Below are 14,658 nucleotides of genomic sequence, written 5' to 3'. Positions count from 1 at the left end.
AAACTCAGACCCAAGAAAACCAAACAGTGTGATCTTGTGTAGTTGAGTGGTGAAGTACACTATCGCTAAAAATACTGAAAATGCCATTAACTTTTATTATATTAAAGACTAGTAATAATACATAAATATATCAGTTTAACAAAACTTCTATATATTTTAATGATATATTTCTATTTCAAATTAGCAGCGAATCCTGGAACAGTAGGTCAATATGTTGAATTTCTTGCAGACATGTAGCTGCATCATAGTTTATCAGTTGCCTTAAGTAATTCATTTCTCTTAGTTATCATTTTAAATACCTTTTTGGTAACTTTTTGCCTTTTTGGTATGAAATCACTGTTCATTTTCCTTTGAACTAAGTAATATTATGAACTACTATGAACCATTTATACAAATGTATATTTAAAATTAATATACAATCTGTTGTACTTGGTCTTTTATATTTCTATATCATAACTACATTGGTCCATTTCTACTTAAAATAAATATTATACACTTCGATATATAGATAAGTAAACTGGGTACTTTTTCTTTATAGTGACGTATTGTTTTTAAAATCGTATAATACTTCTTCCTCTTACTATCTTCGCTGGGTGTGGTAGGGACCGTAACTTTGAAATTTATTTAAAGAATTAGTTATCAAATAGGTTCCAGGTATGTTTAAGAATGCTTGTAGATCATGTCATTGCTGTAGGGTTGCCAATAGTATTTTTACCATCTTTATTGACCTTTCATCATGTTTGAAATTACTAGCCTATGGGTGATTCCTAATGTTAGAAGTTTTTTAATGATTTCATGATTTCTTCCTGTTCTTTTTATTTTTGCTGTTAATTGTAATAATAATTCTTTACTAGTAGCTTCTTTTTTTCAGCATGTTCTAATTGTAAAACTTTATGAATAAATAAGTTTTTAGTACAAAACGACAATGGAGGGCCATTCGATTAAAAAATAACTTAAAAAAAGTAATTTCGTAAAAAATCCCTTCATATTAGTTCAATAAATAATAAATCTTTCACGTTCTATTCATTGCCACCAAGAGCGTCCCTAACAAAACTATATATTTTTTTAGTCGTTGAACTTTCTTCACCCACAAATTGATTCTCACTACTTTCCAGGCGGGACCCCTATCCTTCGCCACGCACCGCTCTCACCCCCCACCCCATGCTCATGATCGTAAAAATTTACGGCTCCATTATCTTGCAGATGAAAACGAGAAAACCGACCGGCACCCATAGTAGGCCTTGTACATGATTTACGCACCGATAAATCGAAGGGAACCGTTGACGCGGTGACGTCAGGGCGTCGTAAATTATGTTCGCCTTATTGTCATAAAGGCCGTAAAAGAAATCAACGGTAAAATAGAGGAAGGAAGGGCCCGCGGGCGGAGGGCGGCCTGTCCGCGCCGGAAATGGGCGACCGGTTTTTGTCAGCCAAACAAATACCGGCCCAGTCGTAAATAAGACTTTTACTGCTGGGCATTTAGTCCGAACTAGGTTGCTGGATGTGTTCGCCGGAAACTGATCAAAACAAATGCGAATCGAACGACGTAAAAATATCCCGATGGAGAAATATCGGAATTTAATCAACATCAATATAATGTGAGTTCGTTTTGAGTAATAATGTATACAATAAAGGGATTATCGACTCAATTGCGGTTGTCTAGATAAGATAGACCCTCTCTGTTAGTTTATGGGGGAACGTATAAGACGCGAATAGGGTATAATTGTTGTTTTCGGTTGAATTTTCGTTTTGATTTTGCAGAACGTATTTGCTGACCCTAACTTTGGATAGATCTGGAATAGAAGAATTGGAGAATTATATTTAGAAAAGTTAGGTTAAAAGGTAGATTGTTTTATTTTACAACATTATATTTTGTTTCAATTTGAAATACAAGTCACACATATATTTGTTAAAAACGTGCGTATACACACTCAAATATACTTTAAAACATTAATTATAAATAATAGCAACATAATATATGTTAAATTATTGTCATAATATTTATTGTATTATGATGGTCGTCTTTTAGAGAATGCTAGAATATGAATTTAATTATTTCTGGTGTTATATATTGCTGACAACAGATCAATTTAAATCATTACAGAAGATCTATATTGAATATGCACACACAAATGTACTTTAAAACTTTAATTAAAAATAACAGAAATATAATATATTTTAAATTATTTTCATAATTTATGGTATTATGAGAATGCTAGAATATGAATTTAATTATTTCTGGTGTTATATATTGCTGACAACAGATCAATTTAAATCATTACAGAAGATCTATATTGAGTATGCACACACAAATGTACTTTAAAATATTAATTATAAATAATAGCAATATAATATATGTTAAATTATTGTCATAATTTATGGTATTATGATGGTCGTCTTCTAGAGAATGATAGAATATGAATTTAGTTATTTCTGGTATTATATATTGCTGACAACAGATCAATTTAAATCATCACAAAAGTTATATATTGAGTATACACACACAAATGTACTTTAGAACATGTATTATAAAAAATAGCAACATAATACAAGTCATGTTATTATGATAATTATATATATATATATATATATATATATATATATATATATTATATATATATATATATATATATATATATATATATATATATATATATATATATATATATATATATATATATATATATATATATATATATATATATTTTTTTTTTTATCTGTAAATTACTAAATTACCAAGAAATTATTTCAAATGCGAAGATATTTCAAACTCAATCCAATATTTCAGAGAATCTGCTTATTGTAATTTGTGTTTTATACCAAATAAAATTTATTAAGTATCAGCAAAAATTAAGCCATACGTTTAATATTTCCCGTCGGCATATTTAATTTATTGCCATTCCTCTAGGAGCATTTTAATTCAACGTCGGAAAAACGACACGTCTTTTGAGTCCGATCGTTTTCCTTTCAATGTTCAGCTCAAAAGCATCAATTGCAATCGATAGCAATCTCCAATGATGGTTTCTTTCGTAGCCTTGTAACAGATGGCCTACATGTTTTACCATATCGTAATGGAGATTTCTCCAACTATAATATATTCTCGTCAAATTTTATTGAAAATGTACATATTTTTTTGTTAATACATTTTAACATTATGTACAAAAATTAGTTTTATAATTAGCTTTGGGCTTTTTTTATCGCGAATCTAATTATATTTTGAAACACATTTTAAATTAAATATATATATATATATATATATATATATATATATATATATATATATATATTATAATCTACATTATTAAGTGCACTATCAGTGATGATTGCTTCAGAATACAGCAGTAATATGGAATTAGTTTATGCACTACAAATGGCAATATCAATCGAAGTTGTACATGTGTTTAGTTTGAATTGTTCCATTAGGAATACAATGTTCCATTATGGAATGGGCGCTGATAAGGTAACAATAGCTTTAATTGCGTATTACCAATGCTCACAATCTTAATTTATGAAATATGCAACTTACTACACAATCTCCCACGAAAATAACCCCATTATATTATATTTAACCATATTTTAATCATCATACTTGTTTATTTTCAGATCCATAGGGTTTCGTTGTCGTTAGAATTATAATAAGTTGATCAAATACAAAGAGAACGAGATAATATACCTTTTGAGCTTGGTCCCATCAACAGCACGGAAGCAGGTTGGGGTGTATCGGGCTTTACTTCCACGACGACACTGTTTGCTCTATATAAACGGAAGAGGTTTGCCTCACAGCGTATTCTTAAAGCTCCCCAACTGCCACCCACTCCTGTCAGTTCCAGCTGAGCAGTCTTTTGCTCTAACTGATCTTCTGTGGCCGTTGTCCATTCTGATGTATAACCTGGTACCTGAAAGGAAGGTATAAGGTGTTACTTTGATATGGTATGTTATATTCGTGTTGATATGTTATTGGTATTAACTATCTTATGTATCGTCAGTATTAATAATGTACTATTAATGTGGAGCTCACAAGTTAATAGAACCTTTTAATAAAAGATAAGTTATTTTTAATCTGAAATTAATTAACGAAGCTTCAAATATTAAAATGATCTACCAATATTATTTTGGAAATAAAAAGAGACGAAATATTCCTTATTCCGTATGCCGCAACTTTCTCGGCTGCTTAGCAAATGTCTCGGATGAACACATGAATACCGACCGAAACTTTCGAATATAAACGTAAAGTTGTCGAATGTGCAGAAACGACCATATCCGCAAACAGAACAATACTTCACAATAAACCGGGGGCCGTTTCTTGCGGAACCTTTCGCGAGTTCTGCGGATTCGGGGTTTATTTGGTTTGTTTTGAGAGTTTGAGATTTTGCGTACGCGGGTCGGTTAAAGTTTTTGAGAAAATTTACATTTAATTGTTCGTTTTAAAAACCGATTTTTCTTAAACGTTTCTCGTAACTGACACCCTTTTTGTTATTTTTATTAAATTCTAACTAAAAAGTGCGAACTAAAAATAAATGAGAAAATATTTAAAAAATTTTGATATTAAGAACGTATTTTTTAGTTAAATGTGCTTCCAGATTTGTAAACAGTTAAGATAATATTAAATATATTTTGATTATTTCGGAAAAATTAGGTCTTGAAAATAGTCAGAACTTGATAAATTACAGCATCATTTTACATATTAGTATAAGTGATAATGCTATCATAATTTATAAATGTTTGATGACTAATTCTTGTTTTATCTATTAATATAGAAATTTTAATTTGTTATTATATACCACTGATAAATGTAGAGACAATAAACATAAATATACATAAAAATACTCATTATGTATATTATAGCAATATTTTACATATTACTGTAAATTATAAAATTGTCATAATTTATAGTAGCATGATACCCTTTTCTTAATTTATCTACTAATATAAGAATTAAATAATTCTAGTATTTTATATTAGCTTGGATATTTTTAGTATATTTGTAATTGGTATTTTATTATTTTTAATACAGTATAAGAGCAACATTCTTAAAACACGCGAAAATTGTTATAATTAAAAATTAGTTATATCTACTGTAGACATGATAACTAAAAATGATGTTCTTAAACATATCTAGTAAACAAAATTGTTTTTTTTGTTTTTGTTCATGTTAAAAAAGTGGTATCGAGTAAATTATAAAACAAAGAAATAGATCTTTGTTGAAATTGACAAAAGGTTTATGCTTAGTTGCACGCGCTTTCAATTTTGTAAAAGATTTAAGTTTATTTTGATCATTTCTCAAGAAATATCTTTACAAATAGTCAGTAGTCATTAAGAGTAGACCTGGAAGATATAGTGGATGACAAAACAATTCAAATCGCAGGCCACTGACTTTTGCTATCGAATTGTGACAAACTTTTTGAAAGTAACAAAGTTATTTTACTAAAATTGAGCTATTTTATTGTCAACGGCAAATTGTTATAAAATTTTAACCCACGTGTCCTTCAATATATCGAAGAGCATATCTCATTAAACTATTTAAAATAATGTTTATTTTACTAGCTTAGATTTCAATTGCATTTGATGTACGACTTAACTAAGTTCTGAGCTGACTGGATATAATTTTCGAGGCTATTAAATAATATATTAAAAATGCACAATATAAATTATAGCAACTTTTTATATGTTACTATAAATTATAGTTGTATTGTAATTTATAGTGATATGATAAAAATTTCTTATTATCAGTATAGGATTATACACAATTCTGTTACTACTTATCACTGATCAATCTTGCCCTTAGACATGCATTAATAATTAAAACACTCATTATATTTATTATAGCAATATTTTTTTTAATGTTAATCATAACATTATCATAATTTATAGTACAGTTGTAGCCTTTTTTATGGTTTTTACTAATATAGGAATTAAAAAATTAGTATTTTATTAGTTTTCAATCTTTTAAAATTGTTGTAATTCAAAAATAGTGATATGCAAATTAAATATTATAAACAAAATATGGTAAAAGTTTATACATATTTGTGTATGCAAACTGTTTACCACCTCGTAGACGAAATGTAAATTTGTTCCAAAACCCCCGATTCTCTTTTCTTCGCTATATCTCAGATATCCTCCAAACAAGCTGAGCAAATTGCGAAATCGTAGAATTTGGAAAATGTTCCCGTCCGTCTTGAAGAATTGTTTGCGGGGCGGCTAGTTCTTGCACATTCAACAACTTTCGGTTTACACTGTGGGGGTCGGTTGTGCCGTTTATACATCCTCCTACCGCGTGCTTGTTTCACATAGAATTGTCCGTTCGACTAGTCACTTAACTCTAGTTGGCGTAGAAAACAAATAGTAAACGGTTCTCTCTTTGTGTAATTTTCAATATTGTTTATTTCTTGAACAGGAATAGAAGAAATTTTTGTTTTAAAATTTCAAATTGTTATCTTCGGTGGTGTATTTTTTAACGGACAAATTGTCTTACTATTATTGATAACAATATTTAATTGTATTTATTCTATAATTTTATGGTTTTCTCAAAGTTTAATTTTCCATTGTGATTGATTCAATAATCGCTATAGGGAACCAAATTTCACTAACATGGTTGCTGTACTCAAAAGTTTGAGCGTAGGCGTTATTATATCAATATGCATATCTAAATTTTCAACAAACAATAGCATCACTTTATCCCAATACGATTCTCAAAAGTTATTTGTTCCATAACAAAGTGGAAACTCATATCTTACGGTCGAGGAATACCAATGGCTCGCGTTCAATTCCGACCGATAGATGGTGAACGAATCGAACCGATTTCGGGCCGAACAGCGCAATTTAATTGGCTTAGTTTAACTGTCGTGAAATGGGATCAATGGGCAGAAAACGACAGAGGCCAATTAAAAGTAGATTGTGTTAGGATAGAGGCGCATTCGGCTAGACTGGTTTTGTCTAGGTAAAGACAGAAATAATGGCGTACTTTTATCGTTCAGTTCAACAAATAAATTCGATATATTTTGTTTTATACCCTATATATATATATATATATATATATATATATATATATATATATATATATATATATATATATATATATATATATATATATATATAACGTTTTATTGGTGATTACTTTTGTTGGTAACAAAATAACTGATAATTTGTCTCCATTTTTATTCTTGATTGCTATTGGTTGGTAATAAGGTATATCAAAAGAAAAATTATATTTAGTGAATTGAGTAAGTGTAATAAAGTAGAAAATGCTTTTTCTTATTAAAATTTACATTATTTAGGAATTGATTTCTTAAAACTTTTGCCGAAATTTATAAAATACCTAAAATTCATTTTCAAGTAAATAAATATTGATACATTACAATCTTGGTATGGCCAGTTTGTGAAAATTAAGAGGTAATTTACTACTATAAATCATAATATTATCATAATTTATAGGACTATGAGACTGACTTTCTTATTTTATTTACTAACATAACTCGAATTATATACTAGCCTGTAAATGTATTTACTATATGCATAATTAGTATTTTTATTTTTAATTCGCTATTACAGTAACTTTCTTAGACCAAGAAAGTTGGCTTTGTTCTGTTTGAAAGTTTCATTTTTGGTTGCTATTAGTAGGTACTTAAACTTAACTTGTATAAAGTATATCAGAAATAAATTTAGATTTACTGAAGTGAATAAAGGGAAAAATGTTCAAATATAAATTTTGAGTTCATTTCTTAAAAATCTTCTTAAAAAATAAGTGCCCTTACATTACAGTCTTGATATGATAGGTGAATGAAGTGTTGACAATTTAGTAGCAGAACTGATCTTCCTGTTTTTAATGCCCTTTATGTTGGCAGACTGTTTGTTTATGTTCATCTTATAAATATAATTCATATTGATATTATCTTTCACTTTTTCGGTTTTCTTTGTTATATCGTTGTTGTGGTGTCCATTAAAAAAAGACGTATTAATGGCTAATAGCTTTCTAATCTAGTTTTAAACATATTCATAAAATCATATATTTATAATATTGTATTTGAACTATTCTATCCAAATTCACGCAATAATAAAGAATTAAATTTCGATATCAGCTTAAAACAAAGTAGTTCAATAACTTAACAACTTATTGATATGAATAACTTCCATTTACATACGACTAATGAAAACCGGGTATTAAAAATACACCACCCTGTACACATCTTCCATATAACTTCGACAAAATTGCTTCTATATTAAGAAAAAGCGTTCCGTGTCAAAGCAAATTTTTTTTATACGCTAGCGAGAAAAAAGGACGGCACTTTGAAGTTTCTTTTGTCTTAAGAGGTCCGCTATAACAATTTGCCGTAATGGTAATTAAGGAAATACAAAAAAATACAAAGCAGGAGTAACGTTTCCTGCTATTTGCTTTGTTGTTTGCCGCTATTGGAACGGGGATTGCCGTATGGGCGACCGTATGAGAAACAAGCACGTGGCCTATGCGGTACTTAAGCTGTCGGGACGTCCGATTTGTTCGATAAACAATAGAATAAAATGATTGCGGGACTGTTGTTTGTATTAGTCTCATTAGTATAGAGATCGAATTTCGCTTTTATGAATTGAAATGAATAGAAATAACGTTTTTAATTAATGTGTATGTTATATAGATCTTCGAACAAAACAGAAAATGCATCGTCATATCGACGGTCGAATTCAGTTACTAAAGACACAATATTAGATTAGAATTCAAAACGGGTTTTTCCTTCTGGTTTTACTAATTATGATTACTTGGAAGGGTCAAGGGCTATAAGGGATAGTGAGCCTCATAGCTTTTCTGGAGTCTGACTTAAATTACACAAAGTTCATATTATGTTTATTATGATTATCATATTATTTATTAAACAAAAACCATACAGAGAAATGACAAAAAAATATAAGAACTTCTCTGATTTATCAATACGGCTTTGGGTTGTTTTTATCATGAGATATATTTTTGTTTCACGATTTTATTTACATTTGTTTTTTGTTATGTTATAGTCAAAATAAAGCAAAACTTAAATTTGATGCGACAACATAGCGTTATAAATTTGGATGATTTACATTGACTGTTTTATTGGAAGGATTATAAATATAACTTTTTGTTGTGCCCTCTTGGATTCCTTATAATTTAAGCCCTTTATAGTAAGCATAATAGCTTTTTTAGTGTCTGACATATACTATACAGAGATCGTTGTACAGAGATTATGTAATTAAAGAAAAACCATACAGAAAAGTGATGAGTGAATGACAACAGTCTTTGATTTCATCCCAATTACGACCTTGAGTTGTTTAAATCAAGAGATAACAAAAATTAAACCAGTAGGCGTCATAAATAAGAGAGCCGAAACCTAATTTTACCTTCTCATCGTTGACGAAAAACGTGATGTTAGCCGCTGGATGCGACGGGGGTGCATGGCAAGTAGCAATAAGGGGTCTGCCGTGTTCCAAACCGCTTTTATCCACCGTCACCAGAGGAACTCCCACGGGAACCACTATAACAAACAAAATTCCATTAAATATGAATAATTCAAGCGGCGCTCTTTTGCGATATAATAATTGAAATGAGGAGGGTGTTCAATTGATTCAAGAAATAAAGGGGATGACAAATAATGTCTCAACGAATTCTAAAATTTTATAAATCTACATTTTATAAGATATAATAATAATTATTACTAATGCTGTATCTGTAATAATAGGACTTTTAAAACTACATATCGAGAATAGCAAAATATTTAAATATTAATGTATCTACTATGAAATTCCTTTTATCAAATGTTTCTTTTTATATCGAAGGGCCCAGTTTTTATAAAGTTTTAAAAAGACAAGGATAGTCACGTTCTGAAGAGTAATAGGGCCTTAGTAAAAATACCATAGAGCCAGTGTATACCCACATCGAAATATATTGTGAGAAATCTGTTAAGTATATACAAAAAACTTAAAATAACAGCTTCGATAATACTTGAATAGACAAACAAGAGAAAAAAAATGAAAGACGAAATCAAATTTTGAAAACTGCAAAACGAAAAGTGAAATAGATGAAAAAAATATGAGAGGAAAGGACCAATTAACGCTAATTCTAAGGAAAGAGAACAAAATGGTGAAAACAGAAAAAATATAGACGAAACTGACACAATTCAAGGATAGGAATGGAAATTGGAAGAATCGTAGAGAAAAAAAAATTTGTTGAAATGGGAAAAGAAGATAAAGAAGAACAAAAGGAGAATAGGTATGTACAAAAAGAAAATAAGTGAAAAGAACGGTCTAGGGACGTTCAATGTTATGAAGAAACAAAGAAAAATAAATATGTAAAAGTGAAAAACACTAACATTGTATAAATTAAAGAGTGGTTACAGACCATGATGAAAAAACGAAAAAGAAAATGTAACAAGTCGAGTAAAATATCAAGGAAACAGTAATAATAAAGAATTTAATAGAAGGCTAAAAATGAAAAGTAATAACAGTTCAATACTTAAGGAGAATATTTTCATAATATAAAAAGAACATAAAAAAAGAAGAACTAGGAACATGACATATAGTTTTCTCTTAAGAACTAAACTCCCAGGAAGGATATTTATATTTGTGAAAACATTCCGAACTAACGGTGCCTGGTAATTCGCCATGACAAGAACAAAATAATTATCTGGATATATTTAAAGATCAAAAGCTGTCGTGCCGCCTGACAATTCGGAAGTATAAACGTTGGCAAACTTGTTCTGAGAGAATACGATCTACGTGACTTATAATACTTAATGTAAGTTTTGAATACAATTCATTTATTTGTTGAAGATGTTTGCTAAACTTTATTATACCTTCACTGCAAATTTTCTAGTAATTATAGGTATGCGGTTTTAGAACGTTTCAAGTAAGGTTTTACATTTTAGGTTTATATTTTTAATAACCATTTATATTTATTTCTAATGATCTTTTAAGTACACACATATATTCGTTTTTTAGAATATGTTGGCAGAAAACCCTCCACTGATTTCAGAATATTATTTAATAATTAGTTCCTAATTAGTATAAGTTGTAGAGAGTAGTTGTAGAGAAAAGCAGAATATTATTTAGAAATAGCAAGAAGAGGCTTTACGAGAGTTCAAGGATTCAAAGGCATGACATTTTAGGCTTTAGTATAAAAAGTTTCCCAAGGAGTGCAAAGTAAATTGTCCTGGTAGTTTAGGAAAACTCAAGGTACAAAATATATATAGTTTGAAGTATCAGATGTTTCATTAAAGTTAGTAAAAAACCAAATTCAGTAGTAAAAATATATATATATATATATATATATATATATATATATATATATATATATATATATATATATATATATATACATATATGTATTTATATTTATATTGGAGACAATTCTTTGTCTGCTCTACATATTTTGGATGCTACAAATAGGATACCTCAGTATTGCTATATTTATTATTGACGATTATGAATGAAAAATTATGATAATGAAAAAGCAGTCACAAGAGCTGTACATATATTCCAAATCTGACTTCCGGTAAATACTGGATGTTTATAGACCTAAAGAGAAAGCTTCAGGTTAAAATATTTAACACCTGATTTACTAATTACTGAAGTTTTAGCCCATTTTGATAGATAAATATGAATTGTCCTTAGAAAAATCGATCTCTATATCTATATAAAAATAAAATGCTATTATATATCTGAGAATATTTTAATAATCTGTTCATTATCTTCCTATATACTTCATATGTTCTTTTAATTCTATGTCGAAATAATAACGTTCGGTTTGAATTCGTAGAGTTCGTAGAATTTATTTTACTAAGCTCAATGTTTGATGGCTAGATTAAATAAAGCAATTTCTCCAATTCGTAGCTGAATGTAGGTAGTCTTTTAACCACTATTCAACTGGACACATAATTTCTTAAATGAAACTTTAATTAAATAAATTATAATTAATATTCAAGAATGAGAGGAATATACAGTTTACGCTTCAGCAAAAGCACACAATGACTAATGTACATATTTTTATATTCACAGTGCTATACATAATAACGACTACTACAATGATACGATATAACGAGTAGATATTTATTGTAAGTACCCCTAGATTAATTAATACTGTTACTACTTCAAAACGTTTTTGTATCTATATTTATATGAACCATCAAAGGAAATGAGGTTTAATAAATATTCCTCGTGGCGCCATAATAATTATAGCTGCACAGCATCGTAAGCTAATATATTGGAATAGACCACTCTAAGAACTTCCGACGTTGCATTTAATTGCATTGCCCGATGAAAGCTAATTTATCATAAACAGAATACCTAGCGCTTAAGCACGGGCTTGGGGAACGGATAATTATCTCCAAATATCAAATATATCCTTTTGTGTTAGCATTCGGCTTATGTATCGTAATAAATTATCAGCGATTTTGACTGCCTGAATTAAATCTCAGCTAAGTCAACGTTACGATGGAATTGCAATTTCCGGAGCTATCATTGATATAACATAATTATTAGGTGTATGATACGCATTTTGTAATACATAAAGTTTTTAGGGTTTATTTTCGAGATTAAGTTATCTATAAGACGGAAATATATTTGTTATATAAAATTATTACCATTTGATAAATCAGGTGCAATTGGAACATATTTAAGATATGTCTAAGATGTGCTGGATTTTCTTTTCCAACAGCGATTATTATTGCTATTGATTTTTGTCTCCGGCAGAATTGAAATCGGTATTTTGGCTCCGCTCGAATTGCAGTATTCCTGCTTATGATTAATAGCGTCCCATCAGGCAATGCAATTAGATGCAACGTTTAGACTATCTATTCAAATCGCAAGTCCTCAAGACGATCCAATCAAGTCGGGATAATTTATTTTTAGGAAAAGGATTTACGCTCTTAGCTAACGTTTCACGTTTCTATTTATAAAGAGAGAAAATTTCATATATATTTTGAAGTTTGTACGGAAATGTCGGCGCTAAAGCCCGAAGAAAGGATAAAATTATTTAAAATATTGAGGACTTCTATTAAAATATGCTGTGATTAAATGAGGATCTTGCTAGATGATTTTAACCAGCTTACCAAGTTCATTTTGATATTTATTAATTTAAATAAAGCGAAGCTTTCTCTTCCATCGTCTTTTGAGGTAACACCTTTTTTGGAAAACATTTTTTCAAGTGCAATATATATATATATATATATATATATATATATATTTAAGTGTAAATATTTATTTATTGTCTTTTCTGACTGATATAAAATTTGCTTTCCATACGTATAGGAAAAGTGCAAAAATTATCTCTTAGATCAATATGAAACCTTCAAAAAATATGTGTTTTTGGCTAATAAAAGCAAAAATAAATGTTAAATTGTTTTAGAATGTATGGTTCTTAAGATATGTGGCATAAAAATAAATCTAATATATTTTTTTAAATCCACAATATACAAGTGCCAAAAAATAATATAACATAATTATTAGGTGTATGATACGCATTCTGTAATACATTAAGTTTTTAGGGTTTATTTTCGAGATTAAGTTATCTATAAGACGGAAATATATTTGTTATATAAAATTATTGCCATTTGATAAATTGGGTGCAATTGGAACATATTTAAGATATGTCTAAGATGTGCTGGATTTTCTTTTCCAACAGCGATTATTATTGCTATTGATTTTTGTCTCCGGCAGAATTGAAATCGGTATTTTGGCTCCGCTCGAATTGCAGTATTCCTGCTTATGATTAATAGCGTCCCATCAGGCAATGCAATTAGATGCAACGTATTCAAATCGCAAGTCCTCAAGACGATCCAATCAAGTCGGGATAATTTATTTTTAGGAAAAGGATTTACGCTCTTAGCTAACGTTTCACGTTTCTATTTATAAAGAGAGAAAATTTCATATATATTTTGAATTTTGTACGGAAATGTCGGCGCTAAAGCCCGAAGAAAGGATAAAATTATTTAAAATATTGAGGACTTCTATTAAAATATGCTGTGATTAAATGAGGATCTTGTTAGATGATTTTAACCAGCTTACAAAGTTCATTTAGATATTTATTAATTTAAATAAAGCGAAGCTTTCTCTTCTATCGCTTTTTAAGGTAACACCTTTTTTGGAAAATATTGTAGTATTAACATTTAACGGGTTTATATATATATATACATATATACATATATATATATATATATATATATATATATATATATATATATATATAAATATATATATATATATATATATATATATATATATATATATATATATATATATATATATATATAAATGTAAATATTTATTTATTGTCTTTTCCAACTTATATAAAATTTGCTTACTATACGTATAGGAAATACATATAGGAAGTGCCAAAATTATCTCTTAGATCAATATGAAACCTTCAAAAAATATGTGGTTTTGGCTAATAAAAGAAAAATAAATGTTAAAATTTATGGTTCTTAAGATATGTGGCACAAAAATAAATCTAATATATTTTTTTAAATACACAATATATAAGTGCCAAAAAATAATGGTGGTAATGATAAAAATGGGGTTCGAATGTAGAATTCTTTATAATCTCGAGCATTTATAACTTAACACTTTTTGAATGAAAATGGCAGCAAATATTTTCATATCTATGCATAATCTGTGCATGATTTTTTTACAGGGCATGGAAACAGCCAG

General features: G+C 28.8%; 1 protein-coding gene across 1 annotated transcript in view; it reads right to left on the bottom strand.

Moving 5' to 3' along the window:
* Window positions 1–14,658, bottom strand: part of LOC143200753 (uncharacterized) — a 205,766-nt gene that overhangs the window by 2,744 nt on the left and 188,364 nt on the right. Inside the window, exons 4-5 of the mRNA XM_076411362.1 lie at window positions 9,358–9,491; window positions 3,674–3,896 (exon numbers count right to left, since the gene is read on the bottom strand). Of these exons, the coding sequence (XP_076267477.1) occupies window positions 3,674–3,896; window positions 9,358–9,491 (357 nt within the window). The remainder of the gene's footprint in view (window positions 1–3,673; window positions 3,897–9,357; window positions 9,492–14,658) is intronic.

The sequence above is a fragment of the Rhynchophorus ferrugineus genome, unplaced genomic scaffold (genome assembly GCF_030347505.1).
Source record: "Rhynchophorus ferrugineus isolate W39M unplaced genomic scaffold, kcgeb_rfMv2 rfM8, whole genome shotgun sequence".
Classification (NCBI taxonomy): Eukaryota; Metazoa; Arthropoda; class Insecta; order Coleoptera; family Curculionidae; genus Rhynchophorus; species Rhynchophorus ferrugineus.
This window is presented reverse-complemented; position numbering and strand designations above follow the sequence as displayed.